This window comes from Triturus cristatus, chromosome 9 (genome assembly GCF_964204655.1).
Source record: "Triturus cristatus chromosome 9, aTriCri1.1, whole genome shotgun sequence".
Taxonomy (NCBI): Eukaryota; Metazoa; Chordata; class Amphibia; order Caudata; family Salamandridae; genus Triturus; species Triturus cristatus.
The window spans coordinates 125,679,184-125,697,576 of NC_140592.1; the positions used below are offsets into that span (position 1 = coordinate 125,679,184).

Here is an 18,393-nt window from a genome sequence, read left to right on the forward strand (position 1 = left end):
TCTAGGCACCACAGATGTATTTTTTCATGGCCTTGCACCACATAGGACTTGAGGCTTTAATGGAAAATTGCACGGTAGGTGGGTATGTCCAGCAGAGAAAGAGGTCCGACCCTGCCACCTGTTACGTCCCTAGACAATACACTGGCTACATCTGTATCATTTGAAAATCTCAATGTACATTTTTGTGTGGATGGCATGGTGACTGGAAATTCTATTTGGAAATTCAACAAAGTAGTTACCTTTGCAGATGCTTCTCTGGAGAAATGTTCTCAATATTTGTAAAAATGTTTAGTCTGTAGTTGTTTTACAGGTTTAGTCTTTGTTCTGATACATGTTATTCATTACCCACAACCACTCAGTCACAGGCCTTTTTCGACTTAAATGGATGTAGGTAAGGGAGTGTTCAGTTCCAACAGTGATGCAAGTACTGATGCAAACTTTGGACTGTTGTTACAGATACTTTACATGAAGTTGGTAACTGTATATTTTAACACCATTTCAGTATGAAATGCTTTTTTAAAAAGATCACCAATATCTTAGGAGATTTAAGCATAAGGTATATTTGGTCTTGGCCAACACAACTGTACAAGACCTCAGCCAATGTCATAAGAGCATTTGGTTTGTGTCAAAGACATTATAAGACAAGGGTAAAATGGGCAATTGCCTGTGTCCTCAGATTCTCTCTCTCTCTCTAGCTTGCCTCTGTCTATTTCTATATCTGATCATCTCTTTTTCTTTTTGCCTATCTCTACTTTTGACTGACTCTGTTTGCCCAGTGTGATATTTGGGGGCCTCGAAAGACATATTTCAACTTATTTTGTGTGAACCCTATTTTTGCAAATGTTACTTGCCATTATGTGGGCTTTATTTATTAGAAAACATATAATAAAATCCAAAGTTTTTACTATCAGGGAACCCAAAAAATAAGTCTTACCTGGAAACTTAAAAGTCCCTAAGGTGACAGTGATTTGTGTAGCATTATGTCTTTTTCTATTTAAAGGCAACACAATCTCCCTTCATACATTTGGTTAACTAGTCTTCAACGAGACTCACTACATTAAGAGTGTTTCCCAAATCTAATACCTTTTCAGAAGGTTTGTTAAAAAAAATATGAAAAAGATGGGTTTTGAATAATGTGATGAGTCTAAAATGTCAACTTTTCTCACCTCTTCCCCTTGTCTCAATTACATCTTCAAAAATGCTACCATTATCAACCCAGTTCTTTGTCACTAGATGGATTGTATAATCTGATCCCGGCTCCTGTACCTCAACGGGGCGAAACGTGTGTGCTGCGTTTCCGGCTTCGGAAACCCTCCAGATCTCTTTGCCTATGAGATGTATAGAAGCAGAGCACAAGCATTTTACTGCAAGCTTTCCACATAACATTTTCAACCAGCAGAAAGCAAAGCAGCGACAGACCAGGGTGTGTATTAGCAATCCAAGCTGCATTCTCTTGAGAGGGGAGAAGGAGGCTGGTTATTTAGCTTTCATATCATCTACACATTTTTAAAACATAAAAACATATATTAGAAAGACAAACTATTACAAAACATTTTAAATAACCTAACACGTCAAAATAACATAATTCATGGGAAAAAAAACAGTCCTCTCCTTATAAGCTAGTAAATTATTTTTCTGTTTACCTTCATGAGATCCTAGAAGATACTAAATAGTATACCAGTACTTTATCTCTTAACCATTACAAACACTGATTATGTATAATATAATATGAAGGTATTTTTAACAAGTCAAAGTACCATCTCAACATCAATCTGCAAAGATGATTCACCGCTGCGTAATATCTACTGTGACGTGTGTCAATTTGGACTCTTCGATCAGTGACTACAGGTTGGAATGACAATAAAAATGTTCTTGGGGAAAACATATTTTTTATATGAGCCCCATCACTGGCAGAAATGAACATGTGACAGAAGACATCTCAAATAATCAAACATTGAGCACAGGTACTTGATGATCATAGTTTCACACTCAGAACATTTTTTACATTAGTCATGTCAAACTCTATTTTAGACACTCAATAATGCTTTAAACAGCAAATATCTGATGTTCATTACCCAAATATGAATGGCACCAGGAATAATGTTGAGTGTGTATACTATTTTACATGATATATGTGAAACTCACACTGAGAGCCCAAAATTACAAATAAAGGACAATATCTAAAGACTGAGCATCACACATTTTGTTGTAAATTAATCTTTCTAAAAAAATAATCTTTTAGAAATACAAGTTTAGAATACATTTTAAAATCATTCACAATAAAGAAACATATTTGGCCAAATTAATACTTAACATATTAGTATGAAGCAGTAAATTAATTCCTCTAGTCACAGTATTTGACATTGTCTTAAGTCCTACTTACAATATCAACAAATTAATAATCATTAAGCTTAAAAGGGTTTTCTAAAAATCACATTTACAGTTTGAATTTCATTTGGTGTCAAAAGACACCCTGAGGAAAACAATTGCAGTGTTAATTTAATTAATGCATATTGAAAATCTGAATTACTGGGTCAACGGATCACTGCTGAAACCCATATTAAAGTTTCCAGGATCACTGACAACACAACATTTTAGAAAGTGGGATCATGGTCAGTATCACCTTCAAGTAAGATCTTATCAGGTTTGGGATCACAGCTGACTGTTTGTCTGAGACACAAGCATCACTGTAAAACATGATATTCAAAAGAAACTTTTGTGATTGTCAAATACAGTATCTCAGACCCATTACTGCACTCAGATGAGATCACTGTCAGATATGATTTAGACCACAGGATAAATGTTGATCATGGTAACTAAGACCTCAGGATTACTTTCAAACATAAAATGCCAGACTATGGCATTGCCACAAAAAACATACCTGCATCTACTAAACCAATGACTAATAAAGTGTCTTATACTCCAACAATGCTGTCACATCCAGTATGTGACTGTCTCGGATCACAATCAAATATAATATATCAGACAATGGTATCACTGATGAAGACAACATCATTGTCAAAACCAAAATCTGAGACTTCAACAATCCTTTCACACTCAGTATCTGAACTCCAAGGGCCACTGAGAAGTATTATATACTAAACCAGTGGTCTTCAAACTTTGTAATGCCATACTTCTCCAGTGGAAACAAAAAGTGATGGGGCCCCCTTAAAACATTTTCACAATTATTCGATTAAACTGGCGATGTTTAAATATGTCTGGCTTATTTAAACATTACAGTTAAGTTCTGTTCCCATTTTAAAAATTCAATCAAATACATAAGTGCCAAACATACTATTCTGGTCAAGTGTAAAAGCAAAAACAAAGCAATGTGACCGCAGATAGAGCCTTTCATGTGTGAGGTCCTCCTATTTTACACCAGCTTGCCATCCCCTACATCCCCAAAAGACTACTGAGATCTACCAATGCACACCTGGTGCCCGTCCCCACAAATAGAAGAGCTAGAAATGGAAGATGGTCCTTTAGCCTTAATGTGACCAAACTCTGGAATTCCCTCCCAATTGCCATTCGATCCATGGACAATGAGCTGTGCTTTCAAAAACGTTTCAAGATTTGGCTTTTTAAGAATTGACCCTCCAGGTGGTACATCTGGCCTTAGTGGAGCAGTTTTTCTCAACTAGCACTGGGATGTCTATGGGTTGCCATTTGCTTTATAAATCCCATAGCATAGCATAATTTTACAATCCACAACTGCAGCATCTCCAGTCAAGCCTAATACTTGAATGTCCTAGCTTGCTGAAAACCATGGGCTTCTAGACCAACAAGCTGCATATTGAGACCATGGGATGCTATTCCAGGCTTTGAAGACAGTGTGAAAACAATAATATATATCAGTAGAGGAAAATCTCAAACCCAATGTGGGACCCCACAATCATAGTGAAGGTTAGAGGCAGGGCTATGGTTATTGCAACTAATTCCCAATATAAATGAATTTGTCTGTTATGTTGAGGCATGTTGACAATCCTTTTCCCATCAGAAAAACAACGCTCACCGCAGTGGGAAACACAGTGGGCATGACCACTCCAACAACTAAAGAGTCAAAATATTTCAAAACAACGACTGAGTTTATCATCAAAGATGATGATGCCTGGAACAGTGGGCTATGGTATCTGAATTTTCCTTGTAAAATATAAAGCAGGAAGTGCAGCTGGACACATTTATTGTCTATGAGGAAAGTGCCCAGAATACTGGGAGACATGGTCAAATTCAACAGGAAACATATAGCAGTTCTTTTGGTGGGACGCACATCTATCCCCCCATAAAAAGATATTGATCGGTATGGTGGGAAAAAGTATCTGAAACACCATCCAGATAAAAGTGTACAGCTAAGAAATATAAAAGAATATATCAATCTGTGCTACTGACAAGGCACTTGATAAACAAAGTTGTATTTTTCATTAGTAGCTACCTATAATGTAAAATAATTAAACAATTTTGGTTTAGAAATTGTATAATAATTTCAATGTCAAAATACTTTAATTGCCCTGCTTATGATTGAGTGTTGCAGTACCTTTGAGTGCACATGTGTGACTAGTTTACTCAAGGCTGGGCTTGAGTACATTTGCGTCTGTTCTGACATATTTAGAGCTGGAGTAACTTAGAGGAGTAGTTGTGAATTCAATGGCGTCATTCTTTTGTGGGTGTGTGTTTGTGTTAAAGAGATGGGTATATAGGTCTTCTATACAGGTCTCTGGCAGAAGGTCTGTGAATAGTTTTATAGTTCATGAATAGTACTAATGTAGTATTCATTTATGCACCACAAATGGGTGATCTGTAAATAAGCCCCTTCGTATGGTTTGCAAGAAATTGCCTACATTAATTTAATCAGGCAGAATGATTAGCACCATGGCTTTGGTATGCAATATGATGTATCTGTTCACAGTGCTTTATCAAGTAGCTACTGTAGTACTTGTATTGGCACAAATTGTCCAGCTCTGGTATTGCAGCATTGTCAACTAGATCGGTCTACATATTAGAGCATTAGAATGCATTAGAATGCTCATGTCATTGTCAAGCAAGAGAACTGCCTGCAACAGGCAATTCCAATTCTTGAGCAGGTCTGGGTTTGAAAACACATAGAAGAAGGTCATAGGAAACATGCTTTCGCCATGAGGATTTCAAAATCAGCCATCAATGAAACTGTTAAACCATGGTGCAAGGTTACCTGCATTGTAAGCAGGATTGTTTTGTGCAGGAAGGGCCACCTTCCTGCACAAAAACAATCCTCTGAAGCATTTTCCCCTTTCTATGTGTGCTGCAGAATGCATAAAGAGGAAAAAACGTGGAGAAATAAAGATATTTCTCCTCATTACGCCTCACCTGGGGAGTCGTAGCATTTCAAAACACTTTCAAGTCTACCAGTAATGGTAAATCTGGGAATGCACCAAAATCCAGGGGGGGATAGAACACCTCCGTGATGCAGAGTAACACAACATAGCATTAATCGTTGAGTTGTGTTGCTCTAGATTTATCAAACCACACAGGGCAATGCCAGATAAATCTTAGTTAGTAGCTGGGTCACACTTCTGCCCCATTGCGTGGTGCAAGGGGGATGCAACTGCATGATAAATATGCCCCGTAATATAATAAATGCATATTGCGCTGTGCGTAATATGTTCCAACATTACCATTACGGGATTCTTCTGCCTCGTTATTTATCAGATCACCAGACCCCTTGATGATAATATCGGTCCATATAGGCAGCAAGGAGGAAATCTAACCTAGAGGATAGCATGAAGAGATCTGAAAATACAAATCCAGCCTTAATTATCCAATCCATTGTGCTGTCTGTAGATTTGCGTGCTTGTCTACTAGTCAAATATGATTTGAAGCAAACAAGATCACCTTGAGTTTTGTTTCCTGCAGTACCCAAGATTAGCCACTAGAGGGTATCTGCGCTTTCTCATTCTGATCGAGACATTGATGTGGCAGGGAAATTGCTTTCTGTGTTTGATCAGATATTAGACGGTGCCAAAGGAGCTACAAGATACCTCAGCAAGGAAATCGCTTTAAAAGGGTTCAAGGTAAAGAAAAAATAATGAAAATATCTAAACATAATGCATGATATGCACGTTGTTTTCATAGACCAAACACTGATGGAAGTTGAGGCTAGTTATTGAGGTTTTGGAAATAGCTGTGTGAACAGGAGTTCATTTAAATACTCGACCGATGGACCTGAGAGTCAACTAATTCCTGCTGCAGTGCTGTTGGGGTGTGTTGTTTAACACTGGTGCACTGCATCAGGTACCATTATAATGCAGTTTAGAATTAAGTTGCTCTCTTTGTTGACTTGACTCCACAGGAAGGTAGATGCTAGGTCCTTACTTCGAGCAGTCAAGCTGTAGTTCAGGAGGCGGTTATGGGGCATATTATCAAGCCAGGCGATAAAATTATCGCCGCTTTAGCGGCAGAAAACTGCCACTTTAACGGCGATAATGGGCTTGATAATATGCTCTATGGAATTCCAATTGAAGCCCATGTTAAATGTGAAGGACGTCTAACATGGGCTTCAATTGGAATTCCATAGAGCATATTATCAAGCCCATTATCGCCGTTTTAGCGGCAGTTTACTTCCGCTAAAGAGGCGATAAGTGTATCGCCTGGCTTGATAATATGCCCCTAAATTTGTAATGAAGCCCAGTGAGACGCAGTAATCACAAACAGTAACTCAATGTTTGGACAATGCTATATTTTGTTACAAAGACTATAGCTTCACTTACATATGGGGCCTCAGTACCAGTTGGAACAAAAACAAACCAGAGCCGGTTATTACGCCAAAAACCACACCCCAACTTTGTATAGTCATTGCGCAGTGCGGCGCGGCAATCACAATAAACTTGAGACCTGTGTTTAAATTATCCCACGGGAGAGTTTGCAATTTCTCTGATATTTTGGAAACCCTTGAGTGACAGTTTCTTTACTGGCGCAGTGTTTCTTGGCGGAAAAGATAGACAGATAGAAAGCTACAAATGTATCAAATCTGTAACGATACTTCCCGTCGTTACATAGAATCTGCAAAATGACTCGCAATTCCAAAACACAGAGCTGAAATGGAATGGCCATGATTGCATGTTTTCATGTCATGATAATATTTTTACCTCTAACATTAACATTCATGTTACATGCATTTTTTTTTTAATTTGTGAGCGTTCTACATTTAACTAATCTGTGAGAATATACTGACATGAGAGCCAAGAACAACACTTGATTCACATGGAAAATGTATGGCATATTTCTAGTTATTTCATAAAAGGTATTGTTTTGGAAAGGTTTACACGGCTTCGACAGCAGAAATACGTAGGAGGTAAGTACTGGGGATCTTTTTTTTTGTGTATTTTGCTTTCATAGCCATCCTCCACCTACGATGTGACCTACTCAAAAGACATTCACAAACTACAATTCATGTATTCTTCTGTGATATAGAGGACAAGCTTCTCTATACATATATACTGCCCCGGATTTCACACAATTAAATGAACTGCTTTTGGAAGTATTAATCACCGTGAAGGAAAGGCATATATAGCATGTACTCGACACCAAACCTGTCTTTGGCTATATTCTAAAATAGCTGCTCAGATAAGGGAGTTGGGTGCATGTAGACTTTGGCATCAGCATTAACCCTGGGCGTAGTTCGCGAAGTAGCACTTCGCGAAGCTACGCAAAGTGCAGTTCGCACTACGCGAGCTACGCGTAGCACTTCGCAAACTGCGTAGTACCTTGTTCGCACTGTGCTACGAGCAGTTCGCGTAGTGCGAAGTAGCGCGAACTTCGCAAACTACGCGAGCGTAGCGTAGTGCTTTGCCCAGGCTTAATCAGCATACCCTTTTCAACAAGTGGTAAACAAATCCACTTCTTTTAGTATTTTTTCAGCCTAAAAATAAATTAAATATCCTACTTCGAACCAACAATTCTTGACTAAGCAGCATCCTTGGAAGTTCTGTGCACCAAGAACTTGGTGGCAACAAAGGGTTCAAGGTCATAAACATGAGGAGAAGAGCATGTTACTCTACTGGAATTTCAGCATTCTGTACAATTAATTGCTACATGTTGTGCTGCTGTTCTGCAATATGACATGCAGAAGGACTAACTTACTTGCTTGTGGCACTGTCAGGCCTTCCTCGGTGGTTGCTCGCCCACAGCCTGCTGCGGTGCAGGCATGCAGGTAGAACTTGTACTTGGTGCTGGGGTCAAGGTCCGGGATCCTCCAGCTCACCAGCGAAGAGTTGGTGATGTTGATGCTGTTTAGTTCCCCGATCTCGTCGGTGTCATTTACTGGGAAAAGAACAGGCAGATGGTTGGTCAAACGCATACTGCCACCAGCCAAATGGTCAAGAAATCAGAAGAGCAAAAATCGAGTTCCTAATCCACTCGAGCATCCCCGGTGTCTAACAAAGCAGAGGCTTGGAAGCACACAGAGGACGACAGGATAGTTCTGAGTTCCGGCTTGATTTCTAGAGAAACAGTAAGCAACACCCTACAGGAATCTATACTGTCCCTGTGAAGGGAACAAGATGGAGTGCTAGACTAAATGATTCTACAATGAATTGCACATTATAGTATTTCTAGAAAAGTACAAAAGGCATTACCATGAACCATATGTGAAAAAAGTCATCAAGAGCAAGTTGCTTACCTTTAGTAATACATTTTCAGATGGATACTCTTTCTAATAACGGATTGCTCACATTTAGTATGTTCCAGGTGGCAGACTGCATCTGGAAGCTTTCTCAGCACTCTTCCCGCATGCCACTAGGTCTTGCCTTGTGGCTACGTGTTGACATTGTAGTGACATGGTAGTGATTTAGCAGAGTTGCATATAAGCGTAGTCTCTGCACATCGATATCAGTTTTTTTTTTTTACTCATACTGCGCCTTCAGACCGGGAGCAGAAAAGAATTGGAGGTACTAGTAAATTTTGACTTTTTTAGGTGGTTAAAAGGTTTAACAAAGACTGGCCATAACATTTGAGTGGACGGCGCCTCGCCTGCGGGGTCGTTGCTGCTGTGGTTCACCCTGAGGCACCTGGTGGGCCTGGTGTGTGGTGGTGGCATTAGCCAGACTGGTCAGTCCTGAGTGTCTGGGCCCTGCATGCTCATGACGGAGAAGTGGGCCTGCTTAAGATGCTGCAATGGGGAAACCTGACAAGTCTCAGCCAAAGATCTTTGACCAGCGAAATCAAGGCGCTGTGAGGATGCTGTTGAATCCGCGCTGTCCGAGCCTGATAACTCTACGAATGACCCTGTTGGAGATTTTAAACAGATAATTGCGTCCATGCAACAAGATTTGTCAGCTATCAATGCCAAAATCGACACCATGGCTTATAGAATGGACAGAATGGCGGAGAGAGTCGACAAACACTTAGAGAGCCTGGATATGGCAGAACGCAGTATCAGGGAGACAGAGGAGGCCCAGTCAGATTTTAGCGCCGCCCAGAAGAGCATGGAGACAGCCCTGACAGTCCTGCAGGACAGGGCTGAAGTTTTGGAGGCCCGTTCGCTGCGCAGTAATCTTCGCATAATTGACCTGGCTGAATCCACGGCGACGGGCAACATGGAGTCCTTTGTAGAAAAATTACTTACAACGCTGTTGGGTGCTGACACGTTTTCTTCTATGTTTGTCGTGGAGAGGACCCATCACTCATTGGGCCCCATGCCCCAGCCTGGTGCTCCCCCGTGGCCCATTATCGCCAAACTCTTGAACTACCAGGACAGGGACGCCGCGCTGCACAAGGCAAGAGAACTGGGCAGCTTGCAATATGAAGGTGCATCCATTTCTTTATTCCCTGACTTTACCATCAAAGTTCAAGAGGCCAGGAGGCAGTTCACCTCTTTGAAATGTAAACTACGTGACCAGAAGATAGATTATGCCATGCTATACCCTGCTCGTCTTAAGGTGGTTTTCGATGGCAAGCCTAGAATCTTCATGGACCCTCAGTCTCTACAGAAGGCTTTCAGGGACTGGGAGAAGGCTGGCAAGCGTGGAAAGGGTCAGAATAATAATCCTGGCGCAGCTGGGGGTAACAGCAGCCTTGATGACACTGAAATGCTCATACTGGGCAGAATGTGTTCAGCTACTTCGCTGCTACCACTGTAGCCATGCTGAGATACCGGTTATTCCTACTTCGATTGTTGTTGATATACTAAAGAGCCCGCTAAGTATGTTTTAGCCTTTTGATGAGAACTGAGAGTCATATGTTTTTTCTTTTTTTCTCTACTTTGCTGTGTTCACTTGTGCTACTAGAGGTGATATTGGTCTCCCCCAAACTTTGGTCTCTTTAGGAGTCCCCTGACAACTATTAGCGGTTACCGTGGCAGCTCTGTGATAATAGTTGAGCGGCGTGGCAGGGGGTGGTCTAGCTTGTTGTTAATGGGTAACATCTGCCCCAATGCGTTACACGCGATGTTGCCTAATGTTCAGGACTGCTCGGTTCTGGCCCGCAACTTCTCGGACCACCCGCCCATTCTGCTAGCTATCTCATTCCCATCACGTGGCCTCCTCCTTTTTTGTGGAGGTTCCCCCATATTCACTATTGGGCACAGCCTTCAAATCTGAGCTGCATGATGCAATCTCTGAATTTTTCACCATTAACATTGGCTCCGTTGACACCTTTGCCATGGTCTGGGAGTCGTTTAAGGTTTATATATGAGGTGTCGCCATTAGTAAACACGCGGGGTCCTTCGCACTATCAGAGGTAGACTTGCACTGTAAGAATCCCGAATGGCTAAACTGGAAGCTGAGCTGGCCCTCGTGAATGACCCTGAGTTGCGTGAACAGCTAAAAGCCACGATTGAGGAATATCATGTGGAGGCTGATAGCGAGTTCAAGCATATGGGCAAATATGCTTTAGCTAGGTCTTATGTAGAGGCGGATAGGCCTGGCTCAGTACTGACAACACTTGCTCACCGCCGGCTGAGCAATAGTGGTCCGGTGGAGCTGGTAAATGGGGAGGGCTCTATTCTTACTGCCCTGGCGGATATCAACAGCGAATTTTGTAGTTACTATCAAGAGTTATATGGCACTAAAGTCACCCCTAGCGATGATGATAGTTTACAATAACTGGAATATATTGAACTTCCCTGGCTACAGAACTGGCACAGAGAATTTCTACTGCGTCCTATTGAAACAGCGGAGATACATCTTGCTTTAAACTCTATGAGGGAAGGTAGCGCCCCTGGACAGGACGGCCTTACGGTGTCCTTCTACAAAGGTTTTAGTGATTTGTTGATTCCCCACCTGTCCACTTTGTTCCACGAAGCGGGGGCGACTGGGATAATGCTCCCTTCATGCGTGAGGCCCTCATAATTACATTAAGAAAACCTGATAAAGACCCCCATAAATGCTCTTCTTATTGCCCACTATCTTTACTTAATGTAGACACAAAAATATTCGCTAAGATTCCGGCTAATCGTTTATCTCCATTACTGCCCCAACTGATAGGCCCCGAGCAGGCAGGATTCATCACTAGCCGTACTCTGTCGTACAATCTTCGGACGGTATTCGGTGCCCTTCAACATGTCCGCCCGGATGTCAATGTGGCGGCGGTCTTTTTAGATGCCGAAAAGACCTTCGACTCCATTGAATGGCCGTTTATGACGGCAGTGCTCCGCCGCATGGGTGTAGGGGAGGTCTTCTTGAAATTAGTCTCGGCTCTGTATAATTTGCCTGTTGCCCCGGTTCGCACTGGGGATACAGTCTCCGCCCCAATTCCAATCTCTTGGGGCACCCTTCAGGGGTTTCCCCTATCTCCACTATTATATGCCATAACCGCTGAACCCCTGCTGAGGGCATTGCGGGAATACCACGGGCACAGGGACTTCGCTTTCCTAAATACAATTTATTTGTTTCGGCATACGCTGATGATGTGCTTCTATATATTCGCGACCCTGATACCCACCTAGCTCCTGTGATTCGAGAAATACTGCAATATGGAGGCTTCTCAGGACTGAAAAGTACCTGGGATAAGTCTATTATCTTTCCCCTAACGCCAGCTACACTGCCGTCCCCTCTTGATTTTCCGCTCCAGTGGACGTCGGACCCGGTCCGCTACCTGGGTATCCAGATTCACTCTGATGCAGACCAACTTATTAAGGGAAACTACGGTAAAGCTATTAGCCGATTAGGCGACTACATGGATAGGTGGATTCGGCTTCTCCTCTCACTGGTGGGTAGGGTGTCCTAAATGAAAATTGGGGTTCTACCTCGCTTTCTCTTTGTTAATATACCAATAGTGGTGCCTCAGCACTTGTTTAGAGAGCTTCGCACATTGATGAACAAACTGGCGTGGGCAGACAAGACTCCACGGGTGGCTTTGGATACTCTCATGTTGCCATATGCGGCGAGTGGACTGGGCGCACCCAATTTAGAGCTTTACTACAGGATCGCGCAGGCCTCACATGCCTATAGTTGAGTTGATGGTCCACATGACCTACCACACCTTCACCCTGAAAATGTAGCGGCCGCCCCAGACCCCTTGCTGCGTTTCTTGACCTCAGCACCACTGAGACACTGTGGGATGCTGGACTCGGTGAACTCCACAGTCCATGCCTGGCATGCGCTTCTTAGGTTGCATGACGGCGCCCAGTTGTATTCTCCCCATCTGCGAGTGGAGTAGTGTAATTGGTTCACTCTTAGTTCTGAGTGGGGCACTGTTCGCTCACTTCATAGTTTACACATTCAGGAGATGGGTGACCTATTCAAAGATGGTCAGATGCGCACATGGGAGGACGTGACTGTTGGTGGGGAGGTGCCCTCTGTACTAACACAATTTCATTTCTTTCGAACCCGCCATACTATGCGTGCCACCCTGGGTGATGACCTCTTAGAACCTATGGAGAGTCCTCCCCTTTCAATACTGCTGTGCTCAGACTCACCGGCTAAGTTAGTGTCCCGACTTTACTCCTCGACAATTCTCACCAAGATGACTCCCCGCACAAAGGTGCGGCTGGTCTGGCAAGCGGATATTGGCACTTCCCTCTCTGATGATATCTGGTTTTATTGCTCTGAAGTTACACACACAATCTCTCTAAATGGCCGCCACAGATTGGCCCATTGTAAGTTTTTGAACAGGGTGCATCACACTGCACAGCGCCCCTACAGGTTTGGTCTGCGCGGGACAAATAACTGTGAATGGTGTAACACCCCGGATGCAGGTTTGTTTCATCTGGTGTGGCTATGTCCTCAGGTAGAGCACTTTTGGTCCAACATTTTTAGTGTGTTGACTGATATTGTGGGCGTCCCTCTCACCCCAAACCCCGTAATGGCACTGCTGGGGTACATGGAGCCCCTCCAGAAGAAGGTCCACAAATTGGTAGCCATGGGCTTACTCCTAGCAAAGCGTAGACTAGCAATGCGATGGATGCGGGGTCCTGTACCTACTATTGTAGAATGGGAATGTGATATGGTCTATTGTAACACTCAGACAGATGTATATAACGAATTGCTTCCGCCTCGAAACCGCCCAAAGAGTTTCTGGGGTCTCTTCACACAATACCAACAGGCACGACAGGAACCCTCTGTTGATTAGGTTTGATGCTCACTTCGCTGCCACTGTTATTTGTGTGGGATATTGCCTCGGTAGCAAATTGATGTGATGGCACTGCCTGACGTTGTTTGGGGTGTGCCTTTCGTACTGCCTCTTTGTATAATTTGTGAGTTGTACACGTACTGTACATTTACCTATGTCTATGCACTTTCCTGTATGCAATTGTACATCTATATGCATTATGTCTTTGGTGATTATGATGCTGTGATCTGTTTTCTTTTTTTTATGCTTTAAAATAAATACAAATAAAAAAAGACTGCTCCACAGAACAGGAAGTTGAAGGCCAGGGAGGAATCTTCGGTTAGATAGAGTACCCACCAGAAAGAGCCTTAGCGAAGATAAGTAACTAGTTCTTCTGATCATTACTTCTAACTGCCAATTCTTCACCATGAGGATAGCTACAAAAGTAATACCTCCCAAGGCATAGGATCTCTTGAGTGGGTTCAGATCAAAAAGTCCTGCAGAGCCAAAGGGTGAAATGTATTTCCTGTCAGACCTGGATGTAAAGGCAGTAGTGTTTAGTGAATGTGTGCACTATGCCCATGTTGCATGCATTTGTGGCAGCTTTGGCTGAATAAGCCCTCAGTCCTTCCTGGGGCTGGTTTTTGGCCAATGCTTTGCAAATCTTAACGCAAAGGACTATCCATAGAACAAAGTTCTTTCCTGCACTGCATTAAATGTCTGAAATGCCTTAAAAATATGGCCTTCTACCCAATGGTCTTTGGTGTGACCGATATTAAAGATTAAATGCCCTATTTTGGTACAATCAAGTGAGTCTCTCCCCTATTGAGAGCTGAAAATGAGGTTAAAAGGTTTGGGAGCTATATGGATTACCAAATGTGAAAAGGAGTCATGACTTTCGGCAACAAGTCCGCCCAGGTTTTCAGCAACACTTCTTCTGGGGGTATAGGTGGTGTAGGGCAATTGCACTGAAAGATCTTGGACCTCACTCAAGCGACAAGCTGACAACAACAAAACATCCAACATCTTAGCCTGTAATGTACCTGTGTTTCAGACTTCACACTAGGCCACACATTTGTCCCAGTGCCCCACATAAATGGGCTTTGTAGAGGGATGTCACGCAGCAAGGATAACATACACAACCTCCGGATTAGTTAGCTGTACCAAGTCCCAGCCAACTCCAGAGGAGTAGAGTCTCTTGGCAGAAGACACAAGACCCAACTCCACCCTGCTAGTTGCAATATCACATGGCAGTGAGGTTGTCCGTGAGAGCCTGTAACTTTTTCCCCTTGACAGACAGTAGGAAGGTATTCAACGCCAAGTGAATGGCCTGCAACTCCAGCACATTTCGGTGGATTTGGTTTAATGCTGGAGGCTAGAGTCCTCTGACCTCCACTTTCCCCACATGACCTACCCAACCCAGCCGTCAACTCTGGGTGTTGGAAAGGAGCGGGTTCTGCTGCTGGTCCAATCAGGAATGAGCAGCCGCCATGCAAACCTACTGCAGCCCACTCCCACACCTGGATGAAATACGACAGGTTCCCCTGGTGCTGGGCCCATTGAGACTTCAGACTTCACTGTAGAAACTGTATATGCCACCTTCCATAGTTGATAAGCAAGATGCAGTAGGACAATTGGCCAAGAAGCTTCACAAACATTCTCACTGAGACCTAGGAATGAGGCAGAATTATCGGGATCATAGCCTGAATATCATGGGCTCTTTGTGACATAGGGAAGGCCTGGAACTGCACCATATGCAGGATGAAGGGGAACCTCTTAAAAAGAGTCAGGAGCAACTTTAGCATGTTGATTATGAACCCTAATGATGTCAGGAGGTTTGCAATCATCGGAATCTACTACTGCCTGTGACAAGCTTGCCTTAAACAGACTGTCATCAAGGTAGAAAAATAATAATGCTCCCAACCTCCAAAGGTTTGCCGCAACTATCTCCATCAATTTTGTGGACACTCGAGGGTGACTGGTGAGGCCAAATGGTAGAACAGGAAATTCAAAAGGCTCTTGGTCGACCTTTAACCACAAGTAACATCAGGACAGACACATCTAAATACACATCCAACAGGTCTAAGGCTACCATCTAGTCGCTCAGTTCCGGAGCAGACAGAAACTGGGCCAGTATGAGCATTTTGAATTTAACCTTTTGCAGGAAGGTAAAGGTCTAAAATATGACAAGGCCTCCTTCTTTCTTCGGTATGAGCAAATAGCTCCTTTGGAAAGAAGATATTTTGCCTCTTACAACAAGATGGACAGGTGCTCCTCTGAAAGCTGCTCTGATGTGGGCGGACCATGCAGTGGTTAGGAAAGGAATAGAAGGGCATAATCCCATTGAATGGTCCTAAGGACTGATATGTTGGATGTGATAGCTTGCTACCCTTGTAGATAATGTTTGATTTTGCCTCTCACTTGGTGGACATGTGCAGCTGAGCGTAAACTAAAGGGGCACTGAGGCTGATGCTGAAGGGGTGGGGGACTGGGAAGGCTCCTGTCCTAAATAAATAAGTAGTAAAGTAAGTTATATTAGTTTAAAGGTGGTGCGTAGATTATACATTTAAGGTATATCTATAACTGTAGAATTTCTTATGTTTGTGTATTTTCAGTTTGGTTTGTACAGAAAGAATAAATAAAGTTTGCCTAACTATAACAAAGGTTTAACCTCTGTTTTTTTCATTGGATTTCAATGTTTTATTTTTATTTTTAATAAAACCTTTTTTGGAATAGTAGAGTTTACTGTCATTGAGTGGAGTGTGATTAAGTGGAGTGTGGTACAGTAGAGTGGAGGAGAGAGTCGTAAAATGTATTCTCATAGAGTATAGTGCTGTGGAGTGGAATGGGGTATGGAGGAGTGGAGTACAGTAGAATAGCCTACAGTGGAATGGTGTAAAGTGGAGTGGTGTAGATTAGAGTGTTGTAAAGTGGAGTTTTTTTTACAGTGGAGTGGTGTATAGTGGAGTGACATAGAATGGAACAGCGAAGAGTGGAGGGGTGTAGAGGGGAGTGGCGTCTGTATGCATATACAGTAGAATAGCGTACAGTGCGGTGACAAAGAATGTAGTGGCGTAGAGTATGGTGTGGTAGAGTGTAATAGCAAGTAGTAGAGTAGTGTAGAGTGTAGTGGTGTAGAGTGGAGCGGCATACAGTGGAGTAAGGTACAGTATTGTGGCTACAGTACAACAGCGTATAGTGTCGATTCATACACTGGAGTGTAGTAGAGTGTAGTGGCATGGAGTGGAATAGCATATAGTCAAGTTAAAAAGGCTGGAGTAGCTTAGAATGAATAAGCATAGAGGGTAGTGGTGAGAGTTGCGTACAGTGGAATAGAGTAGAGTGGAGTAACATATAGGTGAATACCATACAGTGCAGTGGCATAGACTGGAGTGTCATAGAGTAGAGTGGAGTGGCACAGAGTGGAGAGGCGTAGAGTGGAGTTGGGTAGAGTAGAGAAACGTAGAGTGCAGTTACATACAGTGGACTTGAGTACAGTGGAATACAATATATTAGAGTGGCGTACAGTGAAGCACCATACAGTGGAGTGGAATAGCATAGAGTAGAGTGCCTACAGTGCATTTGCATACAGTAGCATAGTGTAGCGTGGATTAGCATACAGTGCAGTGGTGTACAGTGCTGTGGCATACAGTGGAGTGTATGAGAGTAGAGTGGCATACAGTGCAATAGCATAGAATGGAGTGGTGTAGAGTGGAGTGGCATAGCGTGAATGGAGTACAGTGGAGTGTTGTAGAGTGGAGTGAGGTACATTGTAGTGGAGTGCAGTGGAATAGAGTAGAGTGGAGTGGCATAGAACAGAAGGGCATACACTGGAAGGGCATACAGTGGAGTAGTGTACCCTGGCATGGGGTAGAGTGGAGTGGCATAGATTAGAGTGGTGTAGAGTGGAATAGTGTACAGGGTAGTGGCATAAAGTAGTGTAGCGTACAGTAGAGTGTTGTGCAGTAGAGTGAGGTATAGTGTAGTGGCATACAGTGGAATAGCATAGACTGGAGTGGCACAGAGTTGAGTAGCTTACATTATAGTGGCATAGACTGGAGTGTTGTAAAGTGAAATACCATACGGGGGAGTGTAGTAGAATTGATTGTAGTGTGGGAGAATATAGTGACATACAGTGTAATAGCGTAATGTGGAGTGGCGTTGAGTGGTGTGTTCTAGAGTGGAGTAGCATACAGTGGATTAGCACAGAGTGTACTAGCATAGAGTTTAGTGGCATAGAGTGTAGCAGTGTAGAATAAATTGTTATACAGTGGAGAAGCATATAGTGGAGTGGAGCAGAATGTAGTGGCGTAGAGTATGGTGTGGTAGAGTGTAATAGCAAGTAGTAGAGTAGTGTAGAGTGTAGTGGTGTAGAGTAGAGCGGCATACAGTGGAGTAAGGTACAGTATTGTGGCTACAGTACAACAGCGTATAGTGTTGATTCATACACTGGAGTGTTGTAGAGTGTAGTGGCATGGAGTGGAATAGCATATAGTCAAGTTAAAAAGGCTGGAGTAGCTTAGAATGAATAAGCATAGAGGGTAGTGGTGAGAGTTGCGTACAGTGGAATAGAGTAGAGTGGAGTAACATATAGGTGAATACCATACAGTGCAGTGGCATAGACTGGAGTGTCATAGAGTAGAGTGGAGTGGCACAGAGTGGAGAGGCGTAGATTGGAGTTGGGTAGAGTAGAGAAACGTAGAGTGCAGTTACATACAGTGGACTTGAGTACAGTGGAATACAATATATTAGAGTGGCGTACAGTGAAGCACCATACAGTGGAGTGGAATAGCATAGAGTAGAGTGCCTACAGTGCATTTGCATACAGTAGCATAGTGTAGCGTGGATTAGCATACAGTGCAGTGGTGTACAGTG

At 43.0% G+C, this 18,393-nt stretch overlaps 1 protein-coding gene across 6 annotated transcripts in view; it reads right to left on the bottom strand.

Moving 5' to 3' along the window:
* CHL1 (cell adhesion molecule L1 like) overlaps positions 1-18,393 on the bottom strand; it is a 463,163-nt gene that overhangs the window by 32,670 nt on the left and 412,100 nt on the right. For 4 of the 6 annotated variants that reach the window (XM_085624521.1, XM_085624522.1, XM_085624525.1 and 1 more), the window contains 2 exons: positions 8,113-8,292; positions 1,167-1,328 (listed from right to left, as the gene is read on the bottom strand). In XM_085624521.1, coding sequence (XP_085480647.1) covers positions 1,167-1,328; positions 8,113-8,292 — 342 coding nt within the window. The remainder of the gene's footprint in view (positions 1-1,166; positions 1,329-8,112; positions 8,293-18,393) is intronic. The other 2 variants (XM_085624524.1, XM_085624523.1) reach the window with 1 other exon arrangement.